This window comes from Ixodes scapularis, unplaced genomic scaffold (assembly GCF_016920785.2).
Source record: "Ixodes scapularis isolate PalLabHiFi unplaced genomic scaffold, ASM1692078v2 PGA_scaffold3__209_contigs__length_174095766, whole genome shotgun sequence".
Taxonomy (NCBI): domain Eukaryota; kingdom Metazoa; phylum Arthropoda; class Arachnida; order Ixodida; family Ixodidae; genus Ixodes; species Ixodes scapularis.
In genome coordinates, this window is record NW_024609868.1 from 62,144,254 (window position 1) to 62,163,916 (window position 19,663).

The 19,663-nt window shown below is 47.4% G+C and overlaps 1 protein-coding gene across 1 annotated transcript in view; it reads left to right on the plus strand.

The window, feature by feature from the left end:
* Positions 1–18,861, plus strand: part of LOC115327984 — a 120,457-nt gene extending 101,596 nt beyond the window's left edge. The window contains exons 2-3 of the mRNA XM_042292742.1: positions 5,308–6,126; positions 18,756–18,861. Of these exons, the coding sequence (XP_042148676.1) occupies positions 5,308–6,126; positions 18,756–18,861 (925 nt within the window). The remainder of the gene's footprint in view (positions 1–5,307; positions 6,127–18,755) is intronic.
* The last annotated feature ends 802 nt before the right edge of the window (positions 18,862–19,663 follow it).

Sequence of the window (19,663 nt, forward strand, 5' to 3'; positions counted from 1 at the left end):
CGGCCCGGGTCGAGGGGACTGTGGGCGGGCGCATTTAGAAACCATGTGTGAACGTGGCACTTCAGATCGGCGTGAGGCCTTTTGGGAACCGTTTTTCGTAACAGTAAGTCCCAGCTTCACGCCTTTATACTTCACCGGGTTCCTGTGACGTCTCGCCTACTCCTAGAATTCCGCCCAAAATAAACGTCGCTACTGCTGCGTGAAAGACTGCCGAATTCGCGTAGGTGACTCAAGCGTCAAGCTGTACCGCTTCCCTTCGAGTTATTGGGAAGCGACACGGCGACAGAAGTGGATTACTGCAGTGCGACGCATCTATAGTAAGTGAATTTTACATTAATCGTTGTTGAACGAAAATAGATGCGCAGGCCTGGAAAGTGGCCTGACGAACTGGTTGTGCAGACTACACGACAAAATAACATATTTATACAATTTGCTTTACGAGTCATTTAGACAGCTACATAGCTAAGTACGGTAGGAACAATCGGGCCGATTGCTGCTTCGCTGTGACGTCGAGAATCCGGCGATCAGGCCTTCAAGCGAGAGACCCGTTCCGCCACTCATAGTGGAACGCGTGCATATAGCCCTTCGCCACTCGCGGTCGCAACGAAAACCTTCTAAACCTGCGAGTTCTCAAATAGTAAATTTTCGTAGCACATAAAGTTTCGATTGATTCAACAACCAAATACAATGCTGAGCCTGGTAACAAATGTGACGGCGTGCAAAAAAAAGGATGCAAAAGTTTTTTTTAGGAAAAGCTCATGCCAAGGGTAAATATCCTTCTCACGCGTACACTTTGTTGCCTGTCACCTTTTTACACCAGGCTCGCATATCCCATTAGAGCCATTGCAATGTGCGTACGGTTCTCTATAGCACGCAGAGTTTGGTTCATAATTATCCCCATTTTATTCTAGTCGTGAAGACAAGTCAAACTGGCGTCCAAATGACAAATCTAGAATATGCTCTAAACATTTCGACCTATCGCTCTTGATGGTCTTAAAAAAAAGAAAACGCATAAAGGAATTAGGGACATGGTGCGCACGTGCACATGGGGACTGCTGAAATCGGGGTCGCCGCCGCTCGCCACGTCCCGACAGGCAGACTGCATGGCCGCCCCATTAACACACGTCTCCGCTAGTGGCGCTGAATGCAGCACTCTCGTGGCGCCGCCTTGCCAGTGCCGGCTATATCACAACCACTAGGATCACATTGTTACGAGTTTGAGATTTGTGCGACGCATAGATGATTTTCGCGGGCCGAAAAACACGGCCATTTTTTTACTCTCGAAAGCCCAGTATTTCACTTCAGATTTTATCGAAATCAGCTCAATCGTGTCTCTTGGTTCCCTTTGTTTGTTTTTTTGTTTGTTTTTGTAAGGCACCTACGCACATTTGTATTTGAGAGCGCTCGAGTGTGTTTGCTTGCATTGCGTCCAGAAACGAAAGCGAGTAACCGGTATATCTGTGGTCCGTGTGAAGGGTGGAATCCAATTCAAGGAATATAGCTTGGCCCGCGACGTAAGAACCAGGGATATCTTGGTTTCCCGCAGCCACAACGCAGCCAAACGAACTCAAACGCTTTCAAACAAAACTGTGCGTAGGGGCCTGTAGCGTTCCCGCTCACATGTTAATGTATACAGCATACAGTAACAGCAATAGCTGTGGCACGTCTCACGGCGAAGTCACTGGGTATCTGCGTTGCGTTCACGCACCATGGGGAGCGTGAACAAAAGCCTTTGGGAAAGAAATAAACATATGTTTTGTTTCGAGAGATCTTGTTTTGTTTCATTTTGTTCGGAACGCTTTTTTCTTTCCCTGGAGTGCGTGAAAACGCGTTTCTTTGCCATTGACAATGCTACAACGACATTTAGTTATGGGCTATTTTTATTATTATTATTTTTTTTTTTGCAGTCAGAGCGTGCAGTGGGCATCTGGTACTACAAAAAACGAGAAGTGTACACCATTCCAATATTTGCAAGTCCTCTGCCCAGCGTGCGACCTCCCCAGCCCAGCAGGCGCATGTTCGTCGCTTCGGAAAACGAGCAAATCACACACCATACGCACGAACACTGAAAGTGGAACCGACCAGGAGCCCTATTTTGGAAAGGTCTTTACTGGCGGCCGTAGCTGTGTGCGAGCGACTGCTGAGCACGTGCTGACGGCAAGCTTCTACAGTTCTTTTTCAACGTGCATTCAGCACCATCAAGATTACCGGTCTTAGAAGTCTAGAATATGAGCTCGCACTGAGTATGCGCTCTAAACATCGCTCTCAAATATGGCGTCCCGAGAATTTCCTGGACGTCATATTTGAGGGCCATGTTTAGAGCGCATGCTCAGAACAAGCTCACATTAATAGCCTGCTAAGACCGGCAACCTTGATGGTGCTAAATGCACGCTCCGAAAGGAGTGCGGAAGCTCGCCGTCAGCACGCGCTCAGCAGCAGCGCACACGGAAATGGCCGCCAGTGAATGGAAGCATGGTGCCGCGACTGCATGTGTCCCACGCGTCCAACACGTGCCGCTTGCGCGTAGCTTGGGTAAGCTTGCAATTGCACGGGTTTGTCCATACGAACAGAGACATAGCGGCGGCCGGTCGCGTTGCTTGCAATCGCCTTTTAGCGACGAGACGTTTTGGTGGCGCCCTCCTATGGTTCCCTCTCGTGACGTCATTACCTTGGGAACAACAAGTTCGATGGGGTTCGTAATGAGCATGGTGGAAGCTTGAAATCAGAGCGCTCTCAAAGTAACACTGCCAACACCGTCAAAACTCAAGTTCTTACCATTACTCTTATTTTCATCAGTGAGAAATTCTTTGCTGACGTCATAGTCAGCCTGGACCAATCGTAGAAGGCCTACTACGGCGACGCTTTCGATCGCACACGTCGTTAATAGAGCAATAGACCGATCTCACTAAGCGTTCGGCACATCCGTGACGCCGCCATAACTTTAGTTCTCAGGAGGCAGAGGGCCGTGCACGCCAGGGCTCGCGCCTTCTCGTGCTTTGAACGCGCAGTGCTCCAGCGAGGTTATCGCACGTGCAAAAGACTAAAGTTCCCTCGATGCTTCGCGGCAGCGGCGGCGTAGTCAAACGGGCTGGTGAGATCGGTCTATTTATTAGAAAATTTTTGTAGTTCGAAGTCAGAGCTACTCTCTGCTAGCGGGAACTCGCGCCGTCACTTTGAAGCATGAATTGAGCACGCGCCCGACCAACACCGTCAAAATTCAAGTTCTTACATTACTTTTATTTTCGTCAGTGAGAGAAATCCTTTGCTGATGTCATAGTCAGCCCGGACCAACCGTAGAAGGCCTACTACGGCGACGCTTTCGATCGCACACGTCGCCAATAGAGCAATTTATTAGACAATTTTTATAGTTCGAATTCAGAGCTACGCTCTGCTAGCGGGAGCTCGTGCCGTCACTTAGAAGCATGGATAGACCCTTTACGAAAGTCAGTCTACCCACCTTGTGCAGAGCCAGACCCGACGCTCTAATGGCGGAACTACACTGTTTCTCCACACCAGAAAAATCGAACGTCTTCGAAAGCACACAGCAGAAGAAGGAAAAGATGTTGGTCGTTTCACGTCACCTTCGATGCACGAAATCGAGGGTGCTTGATTTAGCCGTGCATGATCTCCTATCACCGCCATTAGAGCGGCAATAGTGGAGCTTTTCGGACTGCCACAAGAGGACTCTGACTTTTGAAAAGGGTCTATTGAGCACGCGCCCGATGGGCCCGCTTTCTGCAGAGTAAAATATACTAAAACTCTCTAATAACGCTGTGGCGTAATTCATTGGTAACGCCTCCGCTTCAAACGCAGGGGACCCGGGTTCGATTCCCGGTGGAGACGGGAGATCTTTTTCGCATCGACGACGGACGCCCCAAACCGCCAAGTACAAAACATCAACAACGACCACTACTACAACTACAACATCAACAGCGGGCGTCATTTCCATGGTGGTAGGAAGAGCCCATTACAGCTATCGCTGTAAACCATTAATAAGGAGTTTTAACCTATTGTTCTCAAAGACCCCCCGATAAAGCTTCAGGTGAACGCTTCAAAGCATGCTTCTAAGTGGCGGCCCAGGCTCCCGGTACCAGTAACGTTTTACGAAAACACGGTCGGCTAAAGCTGCCACGAATGTTCAGACTGAGAAACAGGAAGATGCGTGCCCTCTGAGTAAAAAAAAATAACTATTAATTAAAAAAAAAAAACAAAAAAACATATTTAGCTAAGTGAACAAAATCATTTTTGAGTGGTCATAGGATAAATAAAAGAGAACAGGAGCAAAAATGTTGAAGACCACTTTTAATGCGACTCCGCACACTATTTTTTGTATTGCTCAACACTCGCGCATTTAAAGGGGCCATGAAACGAATTTCGGGTTGGGATGAATGATTTTAAATTGGGACTTTACTAATCGCATATCGTTTAGTTGGCCAAAAGAAAGAGGCTAGAAAGTCAAAAGCCAGCTTTTCGGTACGAACATTTGAAGATATAGCGGACTATTTTGTACCTTCTTGCCTTCGAAAGCTCTCCACCTTTTCACTGTGATACATCCGCGGTTCCAAAAGCGCGTCACCGGCGCCAAACTGACGTCAGCAGAGCCCAGCTCACGCATTGGACACGAGAACTGCGTCACTCGGACGTATGCGCTCGTCAACAATCAATCCGTCGACGAATATTTGGATTCGCGGTCGTGGCCAATGAGTGCCCTGACGGAACTTATTGTCACTGGGGAATGACAAGTTTTATGGTGTGCATAAAAAGCACGGTGGAAGCTAGGAGTCATCGCACCGGTGCCGAAGGAATGTCACGACCACGTGATTTCACAATTCGCATTTGAGTTTAGGATTAAAGCTATGGAGGAAGAAATAGGAAAATCGTTTCATGACCCCTTTAAAGCTCCATTATTCCGCCAAAAGGAAATGTCTTATTGAAAGATGCACATGTCAAGTATTGTTCGACTTCTCTCACGGACCTTTGCAACGGAAACATGCAGTTGGTTGGGCAAGCGTGCGAACTCAGGCTAAATGGGCAATGAGTGTATACTTTATTTATTTATTTTTTGTATACTCATATTTTGGGGAGGCATACTCGCCTGTGGTGATTAAAACGAGGCAACCAGGAAACTTTTTTTTATTAAGTGCGATTGCGGCTTAAGTTTGCCTAGCCAACACCTCGATATCAAAGTCTGTTGCACGGTTTTATTGGAGAGTATTTACGAATCCATTAAAACGGACGGCATCCAGCGAGAACACTGAACTGGCCGGAACAGATCCTATAGCGATTTCTGCTTGTCTCTTGTGTGAGACGAGCCATCGAAGCTCTCATCTACTCTCTCGTACTCTACCATATCCCCTACACCCCACTCACTGCCCGTCAACTCAAACACCTCCAGACACAGCTCCGCAAACCCGCCCGCCTTGCTCTCGGCGTGCCACAGTACGCTCCCCTAGAGCACTTACAACAGATGGACCCCTTCAACACACTCGAGGAGCGAGTCGACTTGCACCGACTGGGTCAACAGCAACGCCTAACAACGTCTCTGCAGGGTCGCTACATTCTCAATTCTCTCGGTTACGACACCCTGCACCTCCCTCCCATCGAAACAACCACACCTCCCTGGGATACCATACCCCAAATCACCGCACTCCCCATACCCAAACATATGAATCCCGACAGCAACCCGGAACGCCGCAAGCACAGAGCCAAACTCATATCCCAAAAACTCGCCACACTTCAGGCACAGCAGCACCTCATCTACTACACAGACGCCAGCTACGACCGTGGCACCAAACTCGGCCGCACCGCAATTCACTGTCCCCAGACCAACACAACGCTTAGGCAAACATACACCGAAGCGCCTTCGGCAGACCTCCTGGAGACTCAGGCGTTGTGCTCCGCCATTCTCCATGCCATCGCCAACCCCCACGAGGGACACACCTCCATCACTGTCCTGACAGATTCCCAAAAAGCAGTTCGCACATTTCAGTACAACCAACTCCCCAACTACATGTCGCGTGAGCTTCGAGCCGCCCTCAACACCACCCCCACCCTTCGCTTCTACATCTACTGGATCCCTGGCCACGCTTTAATCCCAGGAAATGAACGAGCTCTTGTGTGGCTTCGGTCATGGCATGTTGCCGGTGCTTGACACCATGGCCACCGGATCGAAGTAAAGCGAAGGAGGTTGCGTTGGTTGGTTCCCGAAACCAGCAGCAACGACTGGGCAGCATAAAAAATCGGTACTCGTAATGGCCTTACGAATGATTTGCATCTTGTATTGCTTATCATGTTGTGTAGGGCGAACAGTTCTCCCGGTGACTCTGCCGCTGCTGCCGTACCATTGTGTTGACCCTGAGTCGATCTGAACGCAATCTACGATTCCGCGTGAACCAGGCGTTGTGCACCTATAGACGTTCAACAGCGCGGTAAGGACAGTAGGTAGTAGCAGTTCTATCGCTTCCACAAGGAAGGCTAAGCCCCAGGATGCTCGCGTACGCCATCACACGGCGGTAGGTTTTGAATGCTGCGGAGAAATATCGGGAGAGATCATTTTGAAGCCAACGCTTGCCTAATTTATCCCGGACGTTGTGCGCTGAACCGGCACATGGCACGGCACCACCTGTGTTCGGGCGCCCTATTTGTCAAAAGCGGCAGCCCTTATAGGTCGCTCGGGGTGCGAATACTGCGAGGAGCGAATCAAACTTAGTGCACCAAATTTCCGCGTCTGAAGAGCGCATTGCACAACTTAAAAGTGCGGAAATTAAAGATCTTGAAGTGTGGATATTACACCCCGGTTGATGCTTCTCACGATATCGTTATCACGAGGAAAACGCCAGCTGGACCCTTTGTGATGACTGCTACAGAGGAGTAGCGGTTCAACCACCTTCGGGTTCCCCTGGAGAGGAGAAGCACTGCGAGAGTGAAATTCTGATACGGACTTTCATTGTCCGACTGGTAGCTTGATGCAGGCGCTCACCCTCTTGGACGGTCTCACCCTGGTTGGGCTTGGGTCGCGGTGCGTCTCGGGGCCGCAGCAGGCCGGTACTCCACGATGATCGAAGGGTCGACGAGACGTGTCTGGGAGGGTCAGAAAGTGTCGATGAGGGGTCTCGGGGAATCGGGGTCATCTGGCCTCTTGCCTCGGAGGAAGCACGATTCTGCTGCAATGACGAGATGTAGTCTTGGGAAACACGATAACGTGGCTTGTGTCTCGCAGGCATCTCCTCTTCAGGCAGGCAGGCACTGCCGAAACCCCTCGTCTCTTTTTCTACCTCTGGATCTCGACCTCCCGTCTCAGAGTCAGCACCTTTCACCCCCCCCCCCCCCCCCTTTTCGGTGGACTCTTTATCCCGCTCCCTTTACCTATCATCCCTACGTAGGGCTTTCTAGTCCCCAAAAGCGAAAACCACCAAGACAATTTCCGCATAACAAACACAACCCCCAGAGCCCCAGAGATGTTTGTCTTTCCATGGCGCCGGCTCCCTTGTTTGGACTTTGCGGTAACTGGCTTCCACAGTCGAAGACATCCCCGAAGCTCCGAGTCCCGCTTCAGGCACTTTTCGACTTTACAAAGTCGGGCCGCTTTAGCGCAGCCATGCTCCTGCCGACGTCTTTATCCGGGACATTACAGCTCGGCGGCCCTGTTTCTTTCACTGTGGCCAACACGGATCATAAATTCACATTTCCGTCCGCGCCCTCCCTAACCGCTCATACACACTGGAAGCGGATCCGCGTTCGCAAAGCGGTTGCGAACGCGGTTGTGTAAAGATCCAGTACAATTGCACGCGCACTCGATGTCATCACCTGCGCGTGCAATAGTACTGGATCTTTATACAAACGCGTTTGCAACCGCTTTGCGAACGCGGATCCGCTTCCAGTGTGAATGAGCGGTACGTCTCCGTTCCAAAAACACTCCCGAGTCCCGGGACTTTACACCTGCATACAAAATTAAGACAACAATATAGTAAAAGAATTGACCAACTTGACTGCAAACAATAACTCTTTTATACACCTACAGTTATTGTAATGGTATACACTTCCTTGACGATCGTATCTCACAAGCAAACGTTTTTCGATTCCCAAGGCATAAAATGTGCTTAGGATGGTAACCACATGACCGATATTGCGAACTTAGATTGCTTGTCCGTCGTCTAAACCTTGGGTCAGAGGAGTTTGAGCCCACTCTTCCAAACATTGTTCTTCGTTTTCCCAGTTTTTTTTTCTCTTTTTTTTTTTTTTTTTTAGGGGGGGGGGGGGGGGAGAACAGCGCGCAGCCGCATTTTCCAAAAGAACAGCGTCGCCGAACGCCACAAATCTTCGGGGCCCCATTTGGCCGCGGCGGCTCGCTCGGCAGCTCGTAAACTTTGAACGCGCTGCGCGCCTCACGTCGGACTCGAACGTTAGACGGCCAGCGGCCCGGTCGTTCTCGAAAAATACGACGCCAACGGCGTCTCCCACCCCTTCCCCTTTTGGCCTTCCCTTAAACAGAAAAGAAAAGAAGAAGAAAAAAAAAATACAGGAAACTCAATGAGTGAGGCCACAAGAACCGGGGCAATGGCGAGCGGGCGGCCCTCATCCACAGCACCAAAACTCATTCTTGTTTGCGTCACGCCCGCACGTTTTATTGTTTACAACAAACGCCCTCCCGCTTTGGCGCTCCCTTCCGCCTTTCCTCTATTCTCGGGAACGGGAAGCCCTGTCTTGTGGCTTGGGGAACCCTTCGGTCGGGCTGACCGCCGCGTGCTTGAAATAAAACTGCGTTGCTGCCCTTTCTGGTGCCTTTGTGCGCTCCTTGAGGCCACTCAAAACTACGGGCCACGTACAAAACGGACAGCCACAAAAAAAAAAAAAAAATCATACAAAACAGTTTGCACAGACGCCCACAAAGACACTCAGGGTTTCGCTCTGGCAGCGGCGCGTTCAAACGAACCAATACCACTCGACGGAACGATAGAGAAATAATACATATAAACAATATAAGGAATAGGCGCGATGATAGAAAGGAGGTACAAAAGGGGGAAAAAAATAAACAAAGCAATTTCTCGATGTTCTTGCACGAATACCTCACGCCATAACACGTAGCGCACCGAAGTGGACCGCGGTTCGCGTGAGGCGCCGCTCGCCGCCAAAATGTGCCCCTAGATGGAGCCTCCGTTGCGCACACAGCGAGGGGCAGCGGACATACGAACCAAAAGCAACTAAAGCAGCAAGCAACAGCGACAAAAGCGTCCTGTCACGTTTGGCCAGCTTTGTTTTACATCCCCGCAGCCAGCCGGGCTCCCTCCTTTGGTCTCTCGTAAAACAAAGGGTGAGCCACGGTAAAAGGGATACCGAGCAAAAAACCCCAGACAAACGACATCGATAAAAACAAATCAAATAGCCTCCGAAAAGAACTAGCCGCGATACACACACACGCACACATACACAAACAAGAGAGGGTCCAGGAGACAAAGTGCCGTGGCGGGCCCCTTCCGCTCGATCCGCCCCCCCCCCCCCCCCCCCCCCACACACACACACACTTCCCCACCGCCAACCCGATTTTGCCACGTTTTATTGCGTCAGTGCCGAATACTGTGGTCCGTCTGTCGTCCTCTCTGCTAGCCTTCTCCGCGCCCTCCCGTTTACGAGCTTCGTAAGCCCCTTTCCGCGAAGAAAGGAAGCAACGCCGACGAGGAACGAGACGCTGCCGCCAACAGCGCGTGGATGTCGCCCGCCCGTCCGGCGTGCGAACCCATGCAGGCCATATTCCGCCTAAACTTACAATGGACCGCTACGGACCCTACAAGTCGTAACAGTCAATCCAGCGCATGTGAACGTATCACGTGACCACGCGCCTCGTGCTTCGCTGCGTCCCTTCCAAAGGTGACGTGAACCTCACACGGCATTAGATTGGTTCCGATGGCTCGTAGCGTCCTCCGCAGTCCAACGTAAAAAGAAACGGAGCGTAGCTCTGTTTGCAAACAAGCAAGCGGAAAAAAAAATAATGGTTTTACGAAGGAAAAGCAGTTTCGAGGTTGTGAACACGTAAAATGACAACCGTTGTCCTCCCCCAACACCCCTTTCTTTCTCCCCCGTACGTGCTCCTCCCAACATCCTCTTCTCCCAACCCGACCCAGGATCCCCCCCCCCCCCCCCCCCCCTTGTAAGTCGTGGTTCGCCACAATCACAACAACAGCAAGCTCTGCCGTCGCCACTACAACTCGACGCGCACAACCGAAAGCGCTTGTTTATGGGGACGTCCTCCTTCGAAGCAACGTTCGAGCCTTCTGCTCCGTTTGAGGCAATCCTCGAAGATGCAGATTTATCCGCTACATTATGCCTCCCTTGGCTCCTCCGAGCTGTTTTACTGCTTACCACGTCGTTTCGGATTTTCCTACCCTAACCTTCCCCCCTCATTCCCCTATCAACAAGTTCTTTTTTTTTTTATGTATATATATATATCTTCAGTGTACACGGTGGGCACAGAAGGGTTTTAAATTGGAACAGACGAAAAAACAAATCATTCCAACGCAAACTGCCAAACAACGCCATTACATTGGCTTCTGCATGTGCGACCACTTCTTGCTTCCGCTGCAGCCCAACAGCTTCGAGGCTGACCACGAATGCCCTCGGTCCTTGTTTTGTTTTGTTTTTGTGTTCCCATTGCTTCAAGTTGTTTGCTACAGTTTCCACTAGGGGCAGCCTGGAGTTAGTGAGGCATGCCACCCCTTTATGGTGCATCTCGCCTTTAGAGAGCTTGTTTCGGTCCCCGCGTGCACCCAGTGAGGTGTACCGGCGCCTTCGCAGGCAGCGCGGCAACCCTGGTAAGGGGTCGCTTAAAAGAAACAAATACGGATGACGCTTATATTGCATTTGGTGAGCCCCCTAATGGCCACGTGAATGCGTACTAAAGTTTGTTGCCGTGTCATTGGTTTTTGTTTGTTTTTTGTTTGGCGCGGTTTTTTCCTCCCTCTACCACGTATGAACACGGCTTCAAGAAACCATTACGGAATGTTTTTTGGTAGCTTCGATTTCCATTTTTTGAGTGCTATGCTGTCATAGACGCTCGTTGTTGACATATTACAATCACCCTGGACGCTGGCCAGAGCTGAAAGAGTTCTTATAATCGCTGCCCATAAATACCGAAGTCGATTAAGAAAGAAGGGATAGCCCTGGCGAATCACGTAAAATCGTCCACGAATGGCGTCAGTGATTGTAATTAATGATTCGAGCAGTTCGTGATGTTTGTTAGGGTGCATGAGCGATAATCATAACTTATTGAATTAAGCTCTATACGATACGCAGGACTGACTTCAATAAACGTTCCAAAAACCACAACCACAGCACAAATACTTCTCTTTTCACCTTAAAATCAAAATTTCAATTTTATAAGGCTTTCCAAAAGAAGCAACGAATTGTTTCAGCAATCGGGAAACAAAATGGTTTCAAAGAAGGTATTCAGTGACCACAATAATGAACAGGAAGAAACCGTTCTATAACTATGCCGACCCGCGTATGATTGGAGTTGTTTCGTTAACTACGTCATGTACATGCGTCTCAAATGGGACTAGCTTCAATTCATCCGTAATTATCGGTTTCGCAGCGCCAGACTTTCCGCGACCAATAAACATACTGGGCGCACCTGTTCCTGTCGACAGAATCGGATTTCCTCGCTTGTCGTCGACGAAGTAGACGTAAAATTTTAATAAACCAAACTTCAAATTTTTTCTGTTTTTTTTTGTTGTTTCTACGATTTTTTTGGGTTTTGCGTAACTTTTTATGTGTGTATTTGCTTCATGCAGCATAGCCCTTAGTGTACCCCCCTTACTGCTCTAGTAACACGTGGTTGTAAAAACCGAGATGAGTCCACATTTAGCTAGTTTTTTTTTTAAATACAAAAAAGCTTTAGCCTTGATATCTCTCAGCGGGTGTGCATACCAAGGTTGGAGACTGGGCTGTTCGATCATGCTAGCAACGTAATAAATTTGGTAGTACCGCGAAAGGATGAAGCAAGCAGCCTGACTTTGCTTTTTTTTTTTCTTTATTCTGAAAATTTTTAATTTCATTTTTTGGTACAGGTCCCACACCGCGCCGGCATGTTCTAGGGTGGGCCGTACAAGTGTTGTGTAGAGAGTCAATTTAAACTGACCTAGGTATCGCTTTAAATATCCAAACTTCTTTCGAACCGTTTTTCGAACTATCAATGCGGCGATTCCGCGTGAGGTCTGCTGATATCGTAACTCCTAAACACTTAAAGTGATCACCTGGAGCTATGAAGTTGTTTCCCACTCTATATGTGTAGGGACGATGTTTACCGTTATTTTTCTTCGCTAGTGGTTCTGTCGGATACAATTTTTACTGGCTTTATTTTCATACCTTATTTTTCACACAATTTCTTTTTGGAATTAAGAAAGTGAACTCTGTAGAGCAAGAGGTCGTCCGCAAACGTTATTGCTGTAACATTAAGACTTAGTTCATTACCGATATCGTTTATGTAACACAAAAACAAGACAGGACCAAGTACTGATCCCTGCGAGACAACCAATGGATCCTTGCAAGTGGTCGATACTGCTCCGCTGATAGCCACAAGCTGTGATCTGTTAGAGAAGTAGGCCTGGATTGACGCAATTACCCGCTTATTAACGCCTATGTTAATAGTTCTTTTATAAGTCCATTATGGGAAACTCGATCGAAAGCCTTGGATAGATCGAAACAAACCACGTCAATTTGACCTCTCGCGTTCAAAGAGCAGGAAAGGTGGCCCGATGCACCTAGTAATTGCGTTACTGCCGACAGCCTCGCGCCGGAATTTATGCTGATTTTCGTAAAAAAATTTTTTTTTTCTCGAAAAAAATCGTAGATTTTTAGAAATTATCTGCTCAAGAAATTTAAAGCACGTCCATGTCAATAAAATGGGACGATAATTGGCTACATTTTGCTTGTCACCAGACCTGTTAACTGTAATAACCCTGGAATAAAGCCAATCCGAGGAGTCGCTGTGTTGACTATACGCTTTGAATATAATTGTTAAGTATTTCGCGGCCCATTCCGCATATCGCTTAAGAAAATCATTAGGAATCTTGTATGGTCCAGCGAATTTTTTAGTGTTAATATTTAACAAAAGTGAAAGGGCACAGACCAGAGCTAGGGTTACCACCTGCCCGGTTTCTTACCGGCACGGTCGTTTTTTTGGATAAAGGGCCGGTTGCCGGTCTGTATCTAAGATCGGCCGTCATTTGCCGGTTTTTATCAAATCCAAATACAAGTTGTTTTTTTGTTTTTGTTTTTTTTACAACGGAGCTGTTAAGGGCTAAGGACAGAACGAGCGGGTTGGTAGGGATAATTAAACTTGCGGAAGAAAACGAGAAGGAACGGGCAAACAGATTTTTTGTGCTTGTCCGTCCCCTTTTCGTTTTCTTCCTCAAGTTTAGTTAAGGGCTAGTTTCCCCAGGATCGTGTCCGTCCACAAAGAAATGTCGACACAACAATCTGGTAGCCGCCGTCGCTCATAGATCTCGGCAACCTTTCCAGTCTTTCCACTCTGGCTTGCCGACTTTCGGCCAGCCATTACTTGATTCCCATCATAGTACAGCTTCCCTGATCTTCCTTCTTCACCAAAGTAAAAAAGCTGTGTTGTTTTTGCCGGAAAAGAAAGGGGGGGGGGGGGGGGGGGGCTGTTTATAAATATATTTCAGACCATGAACGTTGTCGGGCATGTATGCATATCCATTTTTTTTTTCATTTGTAATGAATGTCTTTATACGTGCAATTCTTCATTTAGCCCGAAAGAAGACACAATTTCCGTAAAATTGGTGGGTTTACTATTTAGTGCAGCACGTCGAGAGTCTGCGATTTACGGAAGGAGATCAGAGAATGGCGACTAAGACAGCGCTCTGAACCCGAGGACACAGTCCTTTCGTAATTCATAATTCTAGACGTATCAAAAGTTGAAAACATGCTCGCGTTAAGGCCCGTTCACACTCTTGCGACCGAGTGCGACCGAGTACGACTGAGAGAGACGAGTTCTCTTAAAACTTGCTAAATGTTTTTAAAATGAGGGAACAAACTGGCATTGTGGCGCCATCTATGCGGTGACCCTGGAACTGCATTTCACAAGAGCGAAGGTTTTGCGGGATTTCCGAGGTCAAATGTGCGTAATACCCATAGAAAGGCTCGTTTATAACATTGCCAAAAGTTTTTCGAGCCAAGAAAGAAAGGATAATGCGCGAGAAATAAAAAAAAATATGCCGGACCGCCGAGTTTACACTGCTTCCCAATAGATGGCACCAGTGTGTTTTCTGGTTTAAGAAGTTGTAAGGAACCTAGGTTTAAGAGGTCGCAAGAGTGTGAACGGGCTTTTACACTAATTCACGAATGACTATAAACTTTCAACCTCATGCCGCTGCTCCCGGTCTATATCGGTGTTCAGTTCCAAAACATCCTGAACCAGCGTTTTTTGAAAATTATATATTTACGCTAGAAATATGCATGGCTCAGTGTCAATTGGAGAATTTTACCCGAAGCGTTATTTAATTCGCAGCCATTTTTATGTAAACTGCACTGATCGGTTCTCCCCCTGCTGCAAAGGATGCGTAGAAGTGCGATATTTGTGTTGGAGCTTTAATTTCGGCAAAATAATATCTATATATGTGTGTTATTAAGCTCAGTATTGTGTATTCGTGTACTTACATGTGCTGATATACCGGGCGTCCGCGAGCAAACCAAACCCTCTCACCGGAGCCTCTCACTGAGTCCGGCCCGGTCAGAGGCCAAGGCTTACCTCATCTCTTAAATTCAAAGCTGCCCTAGGAAGGTGTTGGTACATTTGTTTCGTTTACCCTAATTTGCATGAAAGACGCTGTCAAGACGTTATGTGTCGGCGTAAAAATGCGAATGTCAATATACAGAGCGAGTTTCCACTTCGGCTTTTCGTTTCTTTCAAATCTAAACGATCAAGGCGTTTGGAGTTTCCTTCTCCACATTTTATAAAGTGTGCGACACCATTTCCAGAGTCCTACCCGGGTCCGGAGACAATCCGCGCTACTCAGCCCGGGCCAGGGCTTTCGGGTTGGCTCGGCCCCGTGCAGAGCACTACCCCTAAGTTCCTAGGGATTGAGTTTGGGAACCCATGCACAAGAACATCACCACGAATGAGGTTCACCATGTAGCCATATCTCACTAGGCAATGAACTGCGTGAGTCAGAGGACACATTTGAACAAGGGTGGGGAAATCACCACTACACTTATCATTTATGAGCTAACTTCCTCACAATTCCTCAACGGCCCATTGGCTTGTTTTCGTTCGCCAAATGAATAACGTACCAGTGCCAAGCGTCCACATAACTCACTCCGAAAGCAGATATCCTGGCGCCGGCGAAGAGCTCGAAACACCCAAAGCTCCCCCTCTTGGGCTATAGGTCGCTGATGACTTATAATTTCGTGCACCTCTGGTCTAAGATAGGAGGCGTTCGCCATAAATCTGAGTAGCTGGAAAAGACTCGTGACATACGAATTACGGCGCTATAACATTAGGCCTCCTCACGAAGCACTCGTGTAACTCAACAAAACTACAAATTAAGCGATCGGGAAAGAGGTCAAACGACGTACCTGTTTCCGGCTACACGTGCTGGTGATTATAACGGCCAGCGTGCGCAGAAGGCGCCGCAGGTAGGAAAACCAGTCCTCGCCGTCCATTATAACACCCACGACTCGCCACGTCACGTAGTGTGTCCGTCGAACATTAGGTTCCATTCAACGCTAACGGGCGATAGCATACGATTGTAGTAAAACAAAAGATAACTAGAGTTTATGGCTACGTTTACATGAATGCGTTCGTAGCGCATCGAATCGAGCAGAAACCAATCAGACGTAGCCTGTCTTCTTACTTCTTCCTCTTCTACCCAACTGCTACCAATCAAAATCGTGAAATCTCGACTCGATGCGCTACGGTCGCATCCATGTAAATGCAGCCATTGACAGCTTAAAAAAAAATTAGGACTCGCTGTGTTTATGTTTCAGCTATTTCGTGATTTCTTTTCTTGTCTTCTTATTGACTAATGCAGCATTCATATTGGCTGCGAGGCTCTAATAAGATGCTCTACGCACGGAACGCCCTACGTTTTCGAGCTATCAGTGTATGTAATATGTGGCTGCAAAAAAGGAACTTTCTGCACCCAAAGCATGTGTTAACTGAACCTTCAAACAAGCATATTCGAAGTCGCTCTGTGAGAGTTTATCGACGTCATCATAGATGGGGTAGCTTCAACTGGAACAACGCCCTCCATTTTCTGTTGCCTATATTCGTGCCCACTTTGGTTTGGAGGCCGATTGTTTGAGTCGAGCGGCGGCTAGACATGCGCGACTCTGACTGACATAACTTGCACATTCATGAAGCGTCGACATCACAGTTAACAGCTAGACACTTACAAAGTAGATAATTCTGTTCGCGGCATTTTGTTTTTGGAGATACATAACATTGAAAAGTCGTTCGTTGTCACATAAGAGACATGACACAAAAAGGTTTTTTTGGTTTGGAGGTAATTTTAACTTTGACACTATTAATAATGAATGTAATTAACTATAAAGGGCGTCGCACCTCTAAAGATGAATTTTATTCTCTGATAAAATACTTGCATCTTTCGCTTATGGCCGATTCACGATGTTTATTGATGACCAGGAAGGGTTCAAACCGCAGTACCGCGCTTCTTCAGAAATATGTTTTCTTTTTTCTGCCCTCTAGGTAAAACTGAAAAGATAAATCAGGTTTAGAGAAAAGTATCTTTAACAAATGGGCTACCTACGTTTTGTGTCTGTCTGTCCTGTGTGACGAGGCGCTATCGAGGGTCGCCCCGCCTTCTGCACTCTAAGAAAACAATCTGGTCGTAGAATAACTCTTCGGGGTTCTCTGGCTTGTCCATATTTTGCACCACGTCCCACGCACAAGCCTTATTGGCTTATGTGGGCACAGATTGTAACATGTTCCAAATGAAAATAAAAATGTCTTCTACTGTTAAAGAAAGAGCAAGTAAACAGGCGAGCTGGTTGATGTGACACATTTTTGACAAAAACAAATAAAGAAACTGTCAGCCTTTCCACTCTGGTGACGAAGGAAGACCAGCGAAGCTGTACTATGGTGGGAATAAAGTAACGGCCGGCTGCAAGTCGGCAAGCCAGAGTGGAAAGGCTGGACAGCTACCGCCATCTACGAGCAAAGGCGGCAGCCAGACAACCGGCAAGCCGGTTGTCTGGTTGCCGACGTCGCTCATAGATGGCGGTAGCTGTCCTGAGTTTCGTGTCATCATTCGTTTGCTGACGGACACGATATTGGGGAACTAGCCCTTAACAGCTCCGCTGTAAAAACCCGGAGACGACGAACGAAGGGGACAAACAAAAAACCCTTAATTGGTCCGTCATCTCCAGTTTTCAAAAAAATATTGTATTGCATTGTAAGAAGTTATTTTAAGCACCCCTAAAATGGGTTCGTGAAAAAGTGGTTCTTTCAAGCTCCTCTTTTGATGCGAACCGTCTCCATCGCCCGGTTGCCTTTCTAGTGCGCCAGGGGGCGATAGTGTTTGAGGCGAAACCGTTCTTCACGAGCTGGAAAAGTTCTTTGGACGTCAAAGAACTTTTCAAACACGTATTTTTCTACAGCGTAGATCAGCTGATCTACAAGGGTAGACCAGATGTCGAACTATCGGCTGCGGAACATAAGAGCATGTACCAATGTAGTAGATTAGTAGAAGTGATAGAAATGCTGCTCTTACGTTAATTTCGAGTTAAATGCAATCATATAACCTTAAAATAGGTCCCTGTTCTCTAGAAAAAAAGAAAAAAATCGTATGTGTCGTATGTAATTACCGAGTTGTTTTTTTTTTTTTTAATTGTGTCTATAGGGTGGTGTATCCATATAGGCGAGACATGATTGTTATATATTTTTCTTCTTGTGCTTTATTTTACAAACGACAAGTACGGTGTAGCTGCTCTGAGAAAGCTTGACTTCAATTCTACGTCATCATTGCCAGATGGAGCCGCGAGAAATCGGTTGTTCCTATAGTAGTGTCAAAAATGGCGCTGCAAAACACCTTTCTCAATAAACGAATGTCTCTATATCCGGATCGTACACAAACGAACAACAACATCGTTCGCCAATGTCGGAAAATCGCCCAACGCCGTTTCCGCGAAAAAAACAAAACAAAAAAAAAAACATTTACGGACAGGCACAGGGCGATAAAGAAGCGGGCATAATAATGCGGGTCCATGATTGTTCGCAGTTTCTCCGAAAAAAAGAACACAAAAGGCAGATGGCCGCGACACCTGCGCCATAAATCACGGCACCAAATGACGGTGCCCGGCCCAGTTCGGCGCACCACGAGGGCCCGGCCCCCTTGTCAGGGAAGGACAGGTTAAATTACACGCCGGAGCTCTCCTCTTATTTTATTAATAATAAACCGTTAATGATCAGAACGTGGTCGATCCATAAAAAGGAGGCATGGCGTCGCACGTTGGTGGGCCTATTGTACATTTCCGGACCGCATGCGGAGCTGAATGCGTGCCGCGGCGTAGGAGAACGATGGATTCGTTGCATTGTATACACGCCGTCGTGCTGGGCCGGTGCCGCCGACGCATGACTCGCAGTCGTTTCAGAAGTGCGGTACTTACAAAAATCGTGAGCGCCGAGCGGTGTTCATAAAAAGAATAAGACCTCCCCCCCCCTCCCCCAAACCGAAAAGGAGAAAGAAATTTGTGTTTCATTGTTTGACGACTCTCTGAAACAGATGCTTTATCAAAGATCTGGTATTTCTCCTGAAAAACGAGCTGATCGAAAGTCAAATAGAGCTCTTCAAGGATAAAGACCCAACAAAAACTGCGCCAGTCACCTAAGTTAAAAGAAAAAGAAAAGAACTACTCGGTAGAGCAATTGTACGAGTACCACCGTACCTGGGTAGGGATTCAAACCGGGGTCTCCTGATTGCCGATTATGCATCGAAAATGTTCTTGATAGGTCGACCCTTGTGAAGGTTGTTCTAAGCCCTTTCCTGAAAGTGCCCCGAGAAGGTGCAATTGCAGTTGAATTAAAAGAAAGGTGGGCAAAAGAGGTGAGACATATGACCCCTGACGCAGGAATCAACTTTCCATTCATGACCGTAGAGCCCCAGGGTGAAGTGTCTTCTTTGATTTTTGCAAAGCTTTCGATAAAGATTCTCACACTCACACTTCTTAAACTTGGCAAACTTGATATTGATCTTAACACTTTGTCATGGAATGAATGTTTTAAAGCTACTCAATTATCAGTTCGTTACCACTAACGAACTCTTCCCTCAGGCATTTTTCCTCCGGGTGTTCCCCCGAGATCCGTCATCGGACCCATCTTGTTCCTTATTCGTATAAATGACTTACCAACGCGCATATCTTTACGATATAGTTTGTTTGATGACCACTCTGTGATTTATCGAGAAGTTACTAACGAGTAAGTTCAGATGCCGCACTTCTCCAAGGCGATAGATTCATGTGCGGTATCCGATTGGAGCAATTTATAGCCAACAACTCTTAATACTATCAAACTTAAAGCTATGAAGGTGTCTCGTCGTTCTCATCGTCATACTCATATTGTACCATCCAATTGCAATGAGTGACATCTTGGGGTTCACGTAAGTTCCAAGGTTTAAGGAGAACTCATACTTGT